Source organism: Temnothorax nylanderi, unplaced genomic scaffold, assembly GCF_030848795.1.
Source record: "Temnothorax nylanderi isolate EJ_2023f unplaced genomic scaffold, tnyl_v1.0 TNYL_tig0853_pilon, whole genome shotgun sequence".
Classification (NCBI taxonomy): domain Eukaryota; kingdom Metazoa; phylum Arthropoda; class Insecta; order Hymenoptera; family Formicidae; genus Temnothorax; species Temnothorax nylanderi.
The window spans coordinates 1-14803 of NW_027249915.1; the positions used below are offsets into that span (position 1 = coordinate 1).

The window sequence follows — 14803 nt, forward strand, 5'->3', positions numbered from 1 at the left end:
ACTTTTATTGTTTATATCGGTATATTCCGGGACATTTGGCAGTTTCCAGGACTGTCCTGGAAAAAATTCATGTCCTACGGCAATTTTCGGGACAGTTTTTTGAATCTGATTACATATATATGCGTATATTCCAGGACTGTACATTTCAAAAAACGTAAACAGTCCCGGAACATACCTCTGGACCTACATATATATATATATATATATATATATATATATATATATCTGCATTAACTTTATAAAAATAATGGCTGAGATTTAAAGATTAATTTACATAACATAGAGTCAAAAGACTGCAATACAAGTAAGAAAATTGTAATGCAAAGAATGCTTTATACGCTCACTTTTGCATACGGAGTTGTCCATTGCCCTAATAAACCACCAATTTTGATGTCATTTGTATATTCTACACATATTAACAGGTGAAACTTTATAGGAACAACCAAAGATTCCTGAAATTGTAATTAATACATCGCTTGTAAAAGTTTGGCATAAAAAGGATGATGTATTTCGTGTACCGAAAGCGACGATGATCTTCCACTTTGTTAGGTATGAGATAAGTGTGGTTATAAAAGAAGACATTGTTGTTCTAATCAAACATAAAATACTGAGATAATTTTAAATCAGAATTTGAGATATTCTAGCAACTTATACAAATTGCAATTCTGAATTAATTTATTTAATTGTTATAATAATGAGATTCATATACATACATATATATATATGTACATATATATGTACATACATACTATATATATATATATATATATATATATATATATATATACCGGGTGAATCTTAATGGATGCACCAACTTTTTACCATAGGAGATGAGTTACCGACCGCAACTGTAATGAACCGAACGATCCATAGGTGACACCAGCTTGAATCGACCGCTTCGATCGACGAGTCCGAGGTGATGTACAGGCAAGTTAAAAACTGTGAATCAAATAACGTATATCGTATGTACATACTTTTCTAATATATCCAACTATCTTACGCATTTTTCTTTTTACATATAATTTTATTTAATAACACGATTTCTTATTATTCTCCATCTATGCGCAACGTATTTACCGCATGTACTACGTTTACGCGAGCGTTACTTTTGTAGTAACTTACAATAATTCACTCGTTTACGCAGAGTAAATTATCGTAAGTTACTACAAAATTTCCTTTACGCGAAGGAATTATCGAAAGTTACTACAGAAGTAACGCTCGCGTAAACGTAGTAATATAGTACGGGATCCGGCCGCGTGATTTATACGTTTATCTGTTATTTTATCAAAATGCGATTTTAATGGAAGATTACATATCAGGTCATACATCGCGGCCGGTGTGCCTAGCAAAATCTTGCCGCAAGTACCCTCAATTAGAGCTGTATTAATTAAAGTTTTTAAGACAACTTCGTTTATTTGTTTGCGAAGTAAATGAAGCGGCATCTGAAAGAGAGTGATCTAAAAAACTTGAAAAAAATAGGTTTCCACCTCTCAGTCTGCCGCAACCTCCTGGCAGTCAGATGCAAAAAGGTTCTTTTTTGTTAATTATCAACGTTCATCGTGTATCGAGACAATTTTTACATAAATTGAAGCTAAATTTTTCCTCTACACGATGGAATATGGTTGCCTGCGTAAAAGCTGTCACAACTAGTGGTTGCTAGCATTTGAATGACTCGCTCTCGCCTGCGCGAGCTCTTCAATCTTACAATGTGTTACAATGGAATAATCACAGCAATTTCCTTGAATTTCTTTAATATTACAATAGTTCCTAAACAAGTTTTCAAACATTCCTTTTATAAATAAATTCCGCCGCTCATTCGTCTTCCGACTCGTCTGAACTCGCAACATATCATACTCCAAATCATCAGAATTATCATTCGCGTTTTCAGATCTTTCATTTATCGACACGCGCAATTTTTGTAAATTCGATGTGGCAAAATGCTACAGATCCGTGTTGTATTAAATTACGCGCTGAAGATTGCGGTTGGTTATTAGATGGTTTTTTGAAACCAACGTGGTTCGTTGGGTACCCAACGCCGTTGAAAGTCGAAGATGTATTGCGCGTGTCGATGAATGAAAGTTCTGAAAACGCGAATGATAATTCTGATGATTTGGAGTATGATGTTGCGAGTTCAGACGAGTCGGAAGACGAATGAGCGGCGGAATTTATTTATAAAAGGAATGTTTGAAAACTTGTTTAGGAACTATTGTAATATTAAAGAAATTCAAGGAAATTGCTGTGATTATTCCATTGTAACACATTGTAAGATTGAAGAGCTCGCGCAGGCGAGAGCGAGTCATTCAAATGCTGGCAACCATTAGTTGCGGCAGCTTTTACGCAGGCAACCATATTCCATCGTGTAGAGGAAAAATTTAGCTTCAATTTGTGTAAAAATTGTCTCGATACACGATGAACGTTGATAATTAACAAAAAAGAACCTTTTTGCATCTGGCTGCCAGGAGGTTGCGGCAGACTGAGAGGTGGGAACCTATTTTTTTCAAGTTTTTTAGATCACTCTCTTTCAGATGACGCTTCATTTACTTCGCAAACAAATGAACGAAGTTGTCTTAAAAAATTTAATTAAAACAGCTCTAATTGAGGGTACTTGCAGCAAGATTTTGCTAGGCACACCGGCCGCGATGTATGACCTGATATGTAATCTTCTATTAAAATCGCATTTCGATAAAATAACAGATAAACGTATAAATCACGCGGCCGGATCCCGTACTATATTACTACGTTTACGCGAGCGTTACTTCTGTAGTAACTTTCGATAATTCCTTCGCGTAAAGGAAATTTTGTAGTAACTTACGATAATTTACTCTGCGTAAACGAGTGAATTATTGTAAGTTACTACAAAAGTAACGCTCGCGTAAACGTAGTACATGCGGTAAATACGTTGCGCATAGATGGAGAATAATAAAAAATCGTGTTATTAAATAAAATTATATGTAAAAAGAAAAATGCGTAAGATAGTTGGATATATTAGAAAAGTATGTACATACGATATACGTTATTTGATTCACAGTTTTTAACTTGCCTGTACATCACCTCGGACTCGTCGATCGAAGCGGTCGATTCAAGCTGGTGTCACCTATGGATCGTTCGGTTCATTACAGTTGCGGTCGGTAACTCATCTCCTATGGTAAAAAGTTGGTGCATCCATTAAGATTCACTGTATATATATATATATATATATATATATATATATATATATATATATATATGTATATATATATGCACGTATATATATATATATATATATATATATATATATATATATACGTGCATATATATATCGCCAGTTATCCCTGTGGTAACTTTTCTGACACCTCTTGCTGAAAACTCTTCAAGCCAAAAGGATCGATAGGCCGTGCTTTCGCAGTCTCTATGCGTACTGAACATCGAGATCAAGCCAGCTTTTGCCCTTTTGCTCTACGCGAGGTTTCTGTCCTCGCTGAGCTGGCCTGGTATATATATATATATATATACGTGCTAAATAAAATTAAAGTAATAAATTGATTATCTCTGAAATGTTATTACTATTATACTAAAATAAATCTAAATTTGTACATTTATATGTATTTATATTAATATGTACATATTATCTCCGAATGTCGTTATTTCAAAATACCTTCTTAGTTAGTTAAGGAATATAAATTAAAATGTTGCTATAATCTCTTCTCATGTAATAGACAGAAGATGTTTTTTTATAATTACAAATAACGTTTGTGATGTCGTTAATTTATAGTCCGTTCGCCTACATGGATCCTCTCAGTTCCAATTTGACTAATGTATTTGTTGAACTACTTCATGAGTCCCTTAATGAATATACACATATAGCTAATTTAGCTGGTTTAAAATTGGAAATTACTAGTACGATATATGGAATAAAAGTAAGTATATATATAATAACATTAATAAAATATTGTATATTATTTAAATAGATTTATTCGACTTGTTAATATTATTAGTAACGTTTAAGCGTATGCTTCTTCATGTACATCAAATATTACTTATTTAGGATTGAGATTTCATTTCTTATTAATAATTATTATTATTCGTAAATATGACCAGTTATCTTTCTGTAATGTTCTAATAAAGTTTACGGAATGTTTTATATAAATAAGCATTAATTTAATGTTTTATATAAAAGCATATATAATCCAAGAGAAAACGAATTATTTTATTAGATGACAATAGATGGTTACGACGACCATGCTTTTGTTCTGTTAGAAAAAAGCATGGACCAAATGATAAATTTTAAGATTGATCCGAAGTGGTTTGAAACCTTAAAATATGTATGTATAATTAATGTAGTCAATTTCATTAATTTAATTGAACATTAAATTTATCTGGAATGGCTTACAGAAAATCAAGTGCAGAAATTTCGATGATATAGAGCTTAACACAGTGAATTATCTTGAAATGCTGTTGGCAGAACAACATTGGCTTAATAATGAATTATTAGAATCTATTGCTCGTAAGTGTAAAAGAATAATAATATTTTTCTGTTTAAAATAACTTTTCTTGTTTCTTCAAAATTGGTTTTAGTCCTTAGCACGACTAAAGCACTTATTAATGACATATTAAAATATTTGTGATGTATAGCACTAAGGGCCGATAGATCTCTTTGCGATAGACTCATCAAGCTCTTTATACCAAAGTTATTCAGCAAAATGTATGTAGAATGCTTAATATATGGTAACGTGACTAAAGATGAAGCTAAAGGTATAGGTAAACTAATTAAGTCAATGTTGAAAACTAAAGAGCTTCCCATAGTACCCTTGTTGCAAAATCAATTGTATCGTGAAATTAAACTAAAAAATGGTAAGTTTGACATGACCAAATCTTATTTATGATAATTTAAAAGAATTTATATGCTTAAAGAATTTCAGTTTATATTATGAAACATTTCAATATATTATATTTTATTGTTTTTTCTAATGGTCTTATACTGCCATTAGGATTATTATGAAGATAAAGAAAGAAAAATAAAAATAAAAAACAAATTATTTCAATCCATATAGAAAATAAATATGTAAAAATATAAGAAAAAGTATTTATTATTAATGTTATTTTATCAGGATTACAATTTGTTTCAGAAATTTAACATTAGCTTTTTAGTGAGTTAATATTTTCTATATGACATAGTACGTAAAGTGTTGTGTATTGATATATAATTACTGTAGGTTGCTACATTCGATTTGAAGAAGAAAATAAAGTGCAGAAAACTTCTAGTACCATAGTGTACTACGCAATTGGTCTACGAACAACGAAATCGAATATGCTTTTATCGCTTTTAAATCAAATTATTGAGGAGCCTTGCTACAATACCTTAAGGACCACGGAGAGTTTAGGCTATACAGTATTTAGTAAGATATGTACAATAATGATGAACGGAATGCAATATTTGACAGTCGCTGTACAAGGTGGCTATCAACCGCGATATGTCGAAAAACGAATCGATTCATTTATGAAAGATATGTTTGTAAGTATAATAAGATCTTATATAACAACATGTCTTTTTTCATTTTCTAACGCAATATTCTAATATTATGATTATATGAATCAATTTATCACTCCAACTATTATGTGGCATAGTAATTGGAGTACGGGAGACCGGGGCTAAAAAGTCTACGGGGTAAATACGTCTAATCAAATATCTCGAAACCTGTATATTGTGCGAACTCGCTATTAACACTGTAAACGCTGCTTATGGTACCCATGTGACCAACGGAGTTTCGGCAGGTTACCTGCCGTGTTATGATTTTTACGAGGGCAAACGTGTTTTCGGAAGGTGAAAGTGAAATTTTCTGCGCGTGGAAATTTTGTAATATCTGCAATAATATTTGCTCTCCAAATCTCGAAGTACGTGATTATAAAGAGTAATGCATGCTGAACACGAATCCAGTGTAGTTTTTTCATTATCGTTGATGTCTAATATTTCATGGGCGATCAAACCTGAAACTTGTGTTTGGGGCTAATCAGTCTACAAGCACCCGGGGCTAATCGGGCTAATCTCATCACTGTGGCGCGTCGGGCGCACGACTTCAGCTCACGGCGATTTCAGGTTAGGTTTCCCTCGAGCGTGATTCTGTCTTCCCTTGCACGTGCGTCAGTTTGTGTAAGAAGGAAATGGTACGCACGTATCGTCGCAAAACGGGTGTTTTGGCCGACCGAAAAGATGGCGGACCGTTGTTTTCGAGATCGCTCGCGCTCACGGCACGTCGGCGAGGTACGGCGAGGCACGGCACGGCTCTGAAATCCCGCGATTTCCGTGCGAGAGTTGACATGCCGCGCGCGCGGTAGATCGTCCCGACTCCCGACCGCGGTAAATTGTTGTTGTTGGTCCTTGTGTCAGTGACAATCGCGCGTGCGACCGCATCGTCCAGCGTTCGCCGCATCGTCTCGGCGTCATTGTCGCCGCCGTTGTAGTGGTGGTGGTGTCGGTGGTGGTCATCGTCGTCGTCGTCGTCGTCGTCGTCGTCGTCATCGTCGTCGTCGTCGTGGTGGTCGTCGTCGTGGTGGTCGTGGCCGTTGTCGTCGTGGTGGTCGTGGCCGTCGTCGTCGTGGTGGTCGTGGCCGTCGTCGTCGTGGTGGTCGTGGCCGTCGTCGTCGTCGTCGTCGGCGCGTCGAGGAATCGGCGCGAGGACGCCGTCGAGTCGGTAAAATGGTCGCGCTCCACCGCGAGCTTTTCCAACCCCCCTGTCGCTATTTATCGCTCCCCCGCGAGAAACGCGGCTTGGTTATGTTGCTCGAGGGTCCGCGCTGATCCTATGGCACCGGAACGCCGTCACGCGTGTTCCCCGTGGTTGCCCGCGTTGACAATGTGACGTGCCGTTGGGGAGTTTACGATTTGGTTAACCTCTGTATTCACGTGCCTAAATTGTTTTATGGAATAGGTAAAACAATTATTTTTTAATAATGTTTCGCATAAAAATTTTAAATAAATTTTTATATTTTTCTCTTAAAAAACAATTATTCAAATGTATCCTATCATTTTTCAGGATTAGATGTACGTATATGTATTGAAAATGCAGTGTGACCGATTAGCCCCCGGGGGGGGACCGATTAGCCCCGGCATTTTTGAGATTTCAATTTTTCCACCGTTGTCGTTTTTGCTCTATACCGGTTAAACAAAGCGACGTAGATAAAAATTTCCTTAATAAATTTTGTAGCTAAAGGTTCACTCTTTACAGTGGTATACCACATTTAACTTCAATTATTTATTTTGTTGATAAAAATCGGCACCGAAAAAAACCAGACTGTTTAGCCCCGGTCTCCCCTACGTTTCTATTAAAATATTGTTACTATCACAATAACAACATTTCAGAAACACATATCTACTATGCCAAAAGAAAAATTTAACAACCACAAGAAAAGTCTAGATTCATTATATTTGAAGGCACCCGATACGATAACTAGTCAGGGTTCTTTATATTGGAAAGAAATTGAAAGCCAAGCATATAATTTCAATCGAGTAAATATTGAAAAAGAACACTTAAAGACAATAACGCAGAAACAATTACTGCAATTCTTTAAGGTAACCACTTATTTTTATAAGCGGACTATATCATTCAATGAAAAAGAGAAGGTTTTATAGAGAAATCAAATAGAAAATATAATTCTTTTTATATGACGTAAAATTTTTGAGAGAAGTGATTTTAATAGATAATAAATTAATTATATTTTTTAAACATAATCTTTATTAGAAAAATATACTTATCAATACTCGACGTAAGTTGTCGGTACATGTGATGCCTACGGCTATGGCAGTGGAAAGGAATTTGCCTGATACAGCTAGAAGAATTACCGTTACTTCATCTGATAATAAAATTAAGAAATTTGACAATTTAATGTCATTTAAGCTAAGTCAGAAAAAGTAAAAGATGCTCTTCTAAGAAGTAAGAAGAAATGATACAATAATAGTTTTGGTTTGTTATGTATTTCGTTATTTTTTCAAATAGAAGCTAGTTTTTAATTCTTTCGCTTTCTTTCTCTCTCTTTTAGTATTACGATATTTTTCTGTATCAAATCTTATTCACGCATAAAACAGTAAAATAATATTATCTGCTTTCTATGAAACTAAAATTATTGTATATTAGATAAGTAAGCAATAATGTATAATTTATACACATTATTAAATACCGCGTGATACATGCAGAAAGTCATTTTTGTAAACTATGTTATCGTTTGTTATATCATTATCTTTATTTTATCTTTGTTGTATTAATATTTTCGAATCTATTATGTTTCTATGAAATGTTATAATTTAACCATTTGATGTCATATAACTCTTAAATTGCGCAATAAAGATATTTTGCGATATCAAATAACCTTATCAATAACTTTTTATTTACATTTGCGATAGCCAGAGAAAATACAATCCTCAAAAATGTAATATATTTATCGATGTCCTACCTTCGAATTTTCTAAATTTTAACTTAACGCGCGCGCGCGCACACACACACACACACCCGGTATATTGATTATATTCAACATTATATGTCATTCATACTATACATTCTTCCTACAAGAGATTTAAGAAGAAATCGATGTGCCGTGCTACTTGGTCAAGCCAGAGACACGAGCACGGCACGGTGCCTCTGTCATTACAAATATATAAAAAATAGGATCTATCGCTTCTCTATAAAATAAAAAATATGTATAGTTTTAAAATAAAATAAAGAATAATATAGCATTAGTTTGAAAATTTTAAAAATGTATTTTTTGGTAAAAAAATAATTAAACATTTCAATTACGTGTAACAATTGCATTTTGTAATTTCTTGTATTTCTTGTATTTCTTGTATTTCTTGTACACTTAAATTATTTTCATAAAAGAGATTGTCTTCTTAGCTTTAAAATGTCTTTCCGAAGATTTCTCAATCACAAGTATAACTAGAGATATTAATTTTTAAAGTTCCTCTTTGGTGCTTATCTGCTTGCGTCCTTCCATACCCCCACTTTCTAGCTAGTTTATCTTTTGCTTTCCAGTAATTTACCTGAATCTCTGGATTTGGGACATTCCTGGGGATGTAACACTTTTCAGGTCCATATTTCGTGGGAGTTGGCAGTCTGGTACATAATATATATGTGGATCTACACAGAAGTAGTGTACGCTCACTAACCGCATGTTCCAACATTTCTCCTTTTTCATGATTTCTTCATTTTATATGAAAGATAATTATGTCATTAGGTTTTTTGCAATTTTTTTTTCTATATCCTAATACTTAGGATTAAAAGTTTTATCCAAAATTATTTATGAAAAGAATTCATATAACAGATGTTTTATGCAGGTTATGGGCATCGTACCTGGGAACTGCTAATAAGCTTATTGGATTATCATTAAAAAAAAGTTATATAAAAGAAAATCAAATCTGCCTTGCTGATAAACAGTAAGTGGTATGAGAATCCGATAGAAATTAGTTTCTCTGATTAATAATTCGATTCAGTTCCGAGTTGTAATTTTCTTTATTCTCTGTGGGATCTTTTGTGTAACTTTTTCTTAGATCGCTATAACCTGTATCAAACAATGAGATAAAAAATATATAAAATAAATTTAAAAAATTTTTTTGAAAAATTTTAGTCATTTAAGGTGATTCGGCTAGTACCATATGAGTCAAGCAGTATCTGAAAGGACATTAAAAAATTATGGATAAAATACAAGAACACATGACAATTAAGTGCCGGACTATCACAAATACTTTACAGTTAACATAGAAAATTATAAACTGCAAACATTGTAGTTGGTCTATTAACACACTTGATGGAACAGATCCCTTAAAATTTTATTTGGCTGAATGTCCTAATATAAACAAACACTCAGAATCTAATAAAGAAACTGGAAATTATAACGTAGATGCAAGAATACAACTTGTAGCTGAAGAAAATTATGCATCTACAAGTTCCCATAATGATAATGGACATGGGCGAGGTTCTGAAAATCAAGAAAATCAGCAGAGGTAAATGTCACAAAAATTTAGTATTTTTCCTGAGTAATTAATCTATTTTAATATGTACAACATTAAAAAATTGAATATTAACATTTAAAAATATAAAAATTATATTAAATTTAACATTTAACGTATATTTTTATAAATTATTATAAAAATTGTTTTAATAATTACTTACTAGTAAATCTAATATCGCCATGTATGTTCTTTAATGTGTAACATCAATATGTATAAATTTATTTATATAAATATTCGCTTTATATAATGTATGTAATGTACACGTATTAGAGTTGTAATTTATGCACAATTGTAAAACACATCCGGGTACTAAAATATAGATATTATTCGAAATAATTATTTTTGCTTAGTCAAATTCTAGCGTTTAAATTATTTGGGTAATTCGAATATTAATATTCTAATTTTATAATCCCGATTGTATTTATAATTTTAATCAACATATAGTATTGACTTTGTGCAAAATAAATTACTATATAATTTTTATAAATAATTTTTCTGGTTATATTAAATATCACATAGTAAATAATGATGTAATTATTACAATATCTTTCTTTCTTTTTTTTTTTTATATGAAATGCAACATGGTCTGAGTCTTCTAGTGATAGAAAGAAATGTAAAATAATCGTCCTCCCTGCCTGACTTATCGGTCTGATTTACCTGCTGGATCAATAATAACGCGAGCGTGTTTCATCGAAAATATTGCCTGTCATATTGTCAGTTTCACACATGCATATATTGTAGATATGATACAGATGTTGTCGATACAGAGACGCTAGCGATATTGTCAACAATTTGTTTTTCAATGCAACGCTAACGAGAAATCTTGCTTGCTAGCACTGAGAATGTCGGAAAAGGGAAAGGGATGACATTTTTCGAGGGCGATGATGATAATAATAACGACATATCTTAATACAAATATTTACATTTCGGACTTTGCATCGCAATATCTCCGCTCGTAGAATCCGTACTGTAGACAAAAAATAAGAACACTTTTATGATATATAATTCAAATCTAAACTATTGATTGAATCTACTTAGAACTTGATAGTCATTGATCTCTTGAAACACTTGTTAACTCGTTAAGACACTTCAAACTAAAGCTATGCTGATAAAAGCATTGTTCTCAAGTTTTTTTACTGTATATTAATACGTGCCGCACATAATGTAACGTAACTAATAAAATTTATTTATGCAGTGATTCACAAAATTGATGAAATCGTACCATTGTTATGCATTTCTTTTATAAAATTTATATAAACTTATTTATAAACACAATTAAGAATTTTTAATTGACTATATACTGGCAATGATTATAATCGTGGCAACGATTATAATCGTCGTGACGAATCGCCACCGCGTTTCGACCAAGGATTCCTGGTCATTTAAATTGATGTAATTTTAGATGCTTATAATATATATAAGCGTCTTAATTAAATAATTAAATTCATTGCGAAAAATATTACCTCAGCCAGGGTTCGAACCTGGAACCTCCTTCATTCCGTGCGGGCGTCGTACCAATTCGACCACCGAGGCATGTGGTAATATTTATCGCAATAACAATGTATTAAGATGACAAACAATATAAGATGGAACACCGCTTTTCAGTCAAAGGTGTATATTTAAACCAAATAAGTAACATTTGCTTATTTATAAACTTAAATATTTGCTTATTTATAAACTTAAATATCTGTAGCAAGATGTCATTATTTATATTTGTTTGTTTATATGTTATATTGATATTAAAAGATTATTTTTATTATATACTGTTTTCTTTGAATCAATTATTAAATTATTGTTATGTAGTACCTATATTTGATTTCGTGAATTATTATATAGGGTAACTCCGGTATTTACGCCGCGCGGGATTTTACGCCGCAGATGTCAGAAAAAATAGAAGGAATGAAGGTACTTGCTCGCAATTATTCTGTTATGTGCCTTTATGCCATATTAGTATTGTGTTGTAATTTCGGTTCTTTACTGTTAATATTAACGAAACTGTCGTGAGTTGAATCGATTTCTCACCGTAGTAAGAAGCGCGATCTTGTGTTACGACCTGCGTAAAATGATTACTGTAGGGAATGTAAAAGGTTTAATGGTTATTTCATGATACATAAGTGTAGAGGGATAGTAAATGATAGAATACAGCAAAATACAAGTGCATAGCTATTTTTTAACTTAATATCTTGTATATTCCTCCTGTTTAGGATATACGGCAAGTTAGCATGCGGGATTTATGCCATAGTACAGACACTTTGTAAAACTCGAACTCTTTTATGAGTTCTTTTTCTTTCTTTTTTTAGATCGTATAACAATAATCTTTAATGCATCTATCGCTCTTCTATTTTCTTTTTTAAATTTTTCAGTTTTATAATTTGTTTATCATTCTTACATCTTAATAAACTTCTTACACACATTTTATGACTTGTTATGACATTTTATTGCCTTATTTATAATCATTATTTGTAATCTTTATAAAACGTATTTCACCCATGAATATCATATAACCCACCCCTCTGGGATATATGGTAAAAATGCAAGAGTTTCTAAAAGCTTTTTTTATTAAATACAAAGAATAAATATTTTAAATTTCTATTTTTTTTTATAGTAGCAGACAGTATAAAGTTTTTATTGGTATAATTCATTTGCCTTAAACATAGTAAATAGTACTGGATAAGTTAAGTTTCCCTTAGCTGCGGCCTATATACCGGAGTTACCCTATGGGGAATACGTAGACATATGTATGTTTTCTTCTTTTTCAATATCTTTTTCATAATTGTAAAAATATTGCTTAATTAGTAAAACAAAAGCGTTCAGAGATGAACGTTAAAAATTTTTATAATTTTTTACAGATATTTATATAATTTATTTATATTTTATATGTGCTAGGAACAGTATTATATATATCTTTTAATAAATATTAATTTGACATCTACTAGTCGCTTGATTATTGGCCCTTGTTTTTCCATTGTTAGTTTAAAATATTAATTTTGTTTCTTTCTCTTTCTCTCTTATGTATATCAAATTATACATTATACTGCAGATAATAAATTATTTTTAAGTAATTTTTTTATGTAATAACGCAATAAAAATTGTATATATATTTAAAACAACAATAATTTCGTGATTTATATTAATTTTATCAATATTTTTATCAATTTTATCATGATATTATTTAAGAAGATAAAGAATTGCCGATTATGCGATTTATACAGCGAAACCTTAAAATTATTTACCGTACGAGAGCTTGGGGGCTTCATTTACGCGTTGAAGTCAATCGATACTTCGAGTACGCACTTCTCATCAGTGCACACAATTCAAAGAAAGGTGCTTGTTAAAGCGAAGCTTTAAGAGTCTATCGCTGTGTCATTATTTCCTAAATTATGTGTGTCTCTGTGTATCAGAGATAAGTGTGTATGAAATATTTCACTCACAGCAAATATTATATCAACATACATATGTTATAACAATCTTTGAAATTGACCTTTTAAATTATTGTACTTAAAATAATTAATGTTTAATTAGCAGTGTATTTAAAAAAAAAGGGACAGATTTAATGATGCGGATTTCAAAAATTGTCACTGATTTCTCTTTCTTTCTCTCTTTCTCTTTCTTCTTGTTTTATAAAATATATATTTTTAAAAGTATATTTCGCCAATTAATATCAGAAAAATATATAAAATATGTCTATATATATTTGTTTTCTCTTGTATAATCTCGTACATACGTATAAGAAAAATAATAAGGAGACGAATTAAAACATAATTAAAACAATCGTTTTCTTTGTAAAAAAATAAAGATTAAAAAAATAAGAACAAATTGCCCATGTATAATGATATATAAATATAATAATCGTAAAATATAAGTGTATCCTATATAAAAAAAGGCATGTTAAGTCGATAGTCGAATTTATTGTTGCCGCTTTTCCGCGATGCTGATTGGTTTTCTCGCTGCGCTTACTTCATTTGCAGCTGTCATCGTATATTTTGACAGTTGTGTGTATCAAGAAATTAATAGTGTAATAGTAATAGCATAATGTTAAAGCTAAATAGCGCGCGCGAAGCGCGCGTCTGTGGTGCTAGTATATAAAATATTGTATAAGCTAATCGCAATTTTATCTTTTGTAAAAAAACAATGCCAAAGTTATTTTTGTAATTATTTTTTAATTATACTTCTTATTACTTTTCTTACATGTATATGTACAATGTACATACATATACAAACAGAGGTTATATAGGAAAAGATGGACATATTTTATAATTATATATATTATAATTATATGTATAATTATACATATACATATATGCATAATACATATATGTATGTGATAATTTCTTTTCCCCGAAGTCGTATACAAGAATTATACCAAAATTATATATAATGCGAAATAAAAATAAATATCGGTATATTGATTTAGGATATGTGCTTTATAAATGTGAAATTGTATGTAAAGATCGATATTTTGAAATGAAAGTCTGTAGGAAGAGAGAAAATGCGCTCTTTCACCTTTAAAGCACAAAATGACATGCATTGCCGTTAACAATGCTCTCGTTACAAGATGTTGATACGTGAGAAATGGCATCGCTTATCAAAATAAAATTGTATTGTCATGTATGTGAAGAGGAAAACATTAAATGTAATTGATTCGAAGCTGAGAATTAAGTATATTATGTATTTATATATATGTATACACACACACACACACATTTTGTACTCTTCCATTTGCCCAAATAATCCAAAATTTAATTTCAATCATGATGGTGTAATCTTCTAAATTAGATCGATTAAAGAAATTTATTATACTTGTTTTATTGTACTTATCAATTAAAA

General features: G+C 31.6%; 1 protein-coding gene across 1 annotated transcript; it reads left to right on the forward strand.

Annotated features, from left to right (window-relative positions):
• Positions 1 to 441: 441 nt before the first annotated feature.
• On the forward strand, positions 442 to 8044 carry LOC139785649 (insulin-degrading enzyme-like). The gene is made up of 8 exons (XM_071724826.1): positions 442 to 549; positions 3752 to 3896; positions 4194 to 4301; positions 4372 to 4483; positions 4612 to 4830; positions 5193 to 5491; positions 7337 to 7546; positions 7716 to 8044. The coding sequence occupies exons 1-8, from the start codon at positions 530 to 532 to the stop codon at positions 7887 to 7889; spliced, it is 1287 nt and encodes a 428-aa protein (XP_071580927.1). The 5' UTR covers positions 442 to 529; the 3' UTR covers positions 7890 to 8044.
• Positions 8045 to 14803: the final 6759 nt, after the last annotated feature.

Bases quoted from the DNA above. Each gene is read 5' to 3' on its own strand.
- LOC139785649 (XM_071724826.1), top strand. From the start codon at position 530: ATGATCTTCCACTTTGTTAG. The intron at 4,831-5,192 runs GTAAGTTTGACA...TAATTACTGTAG, and splicing joins TGAAATTAAACTAAAAAATG to GTTGCTACATTCGATTTGAA. The intron at 7,547-7,715 runs GTAACCACTTAT...AATCTTTATTAG, and splicing joins AATTACTGCAATTCTTTAAG to AAAAATATACTTATCAATAC.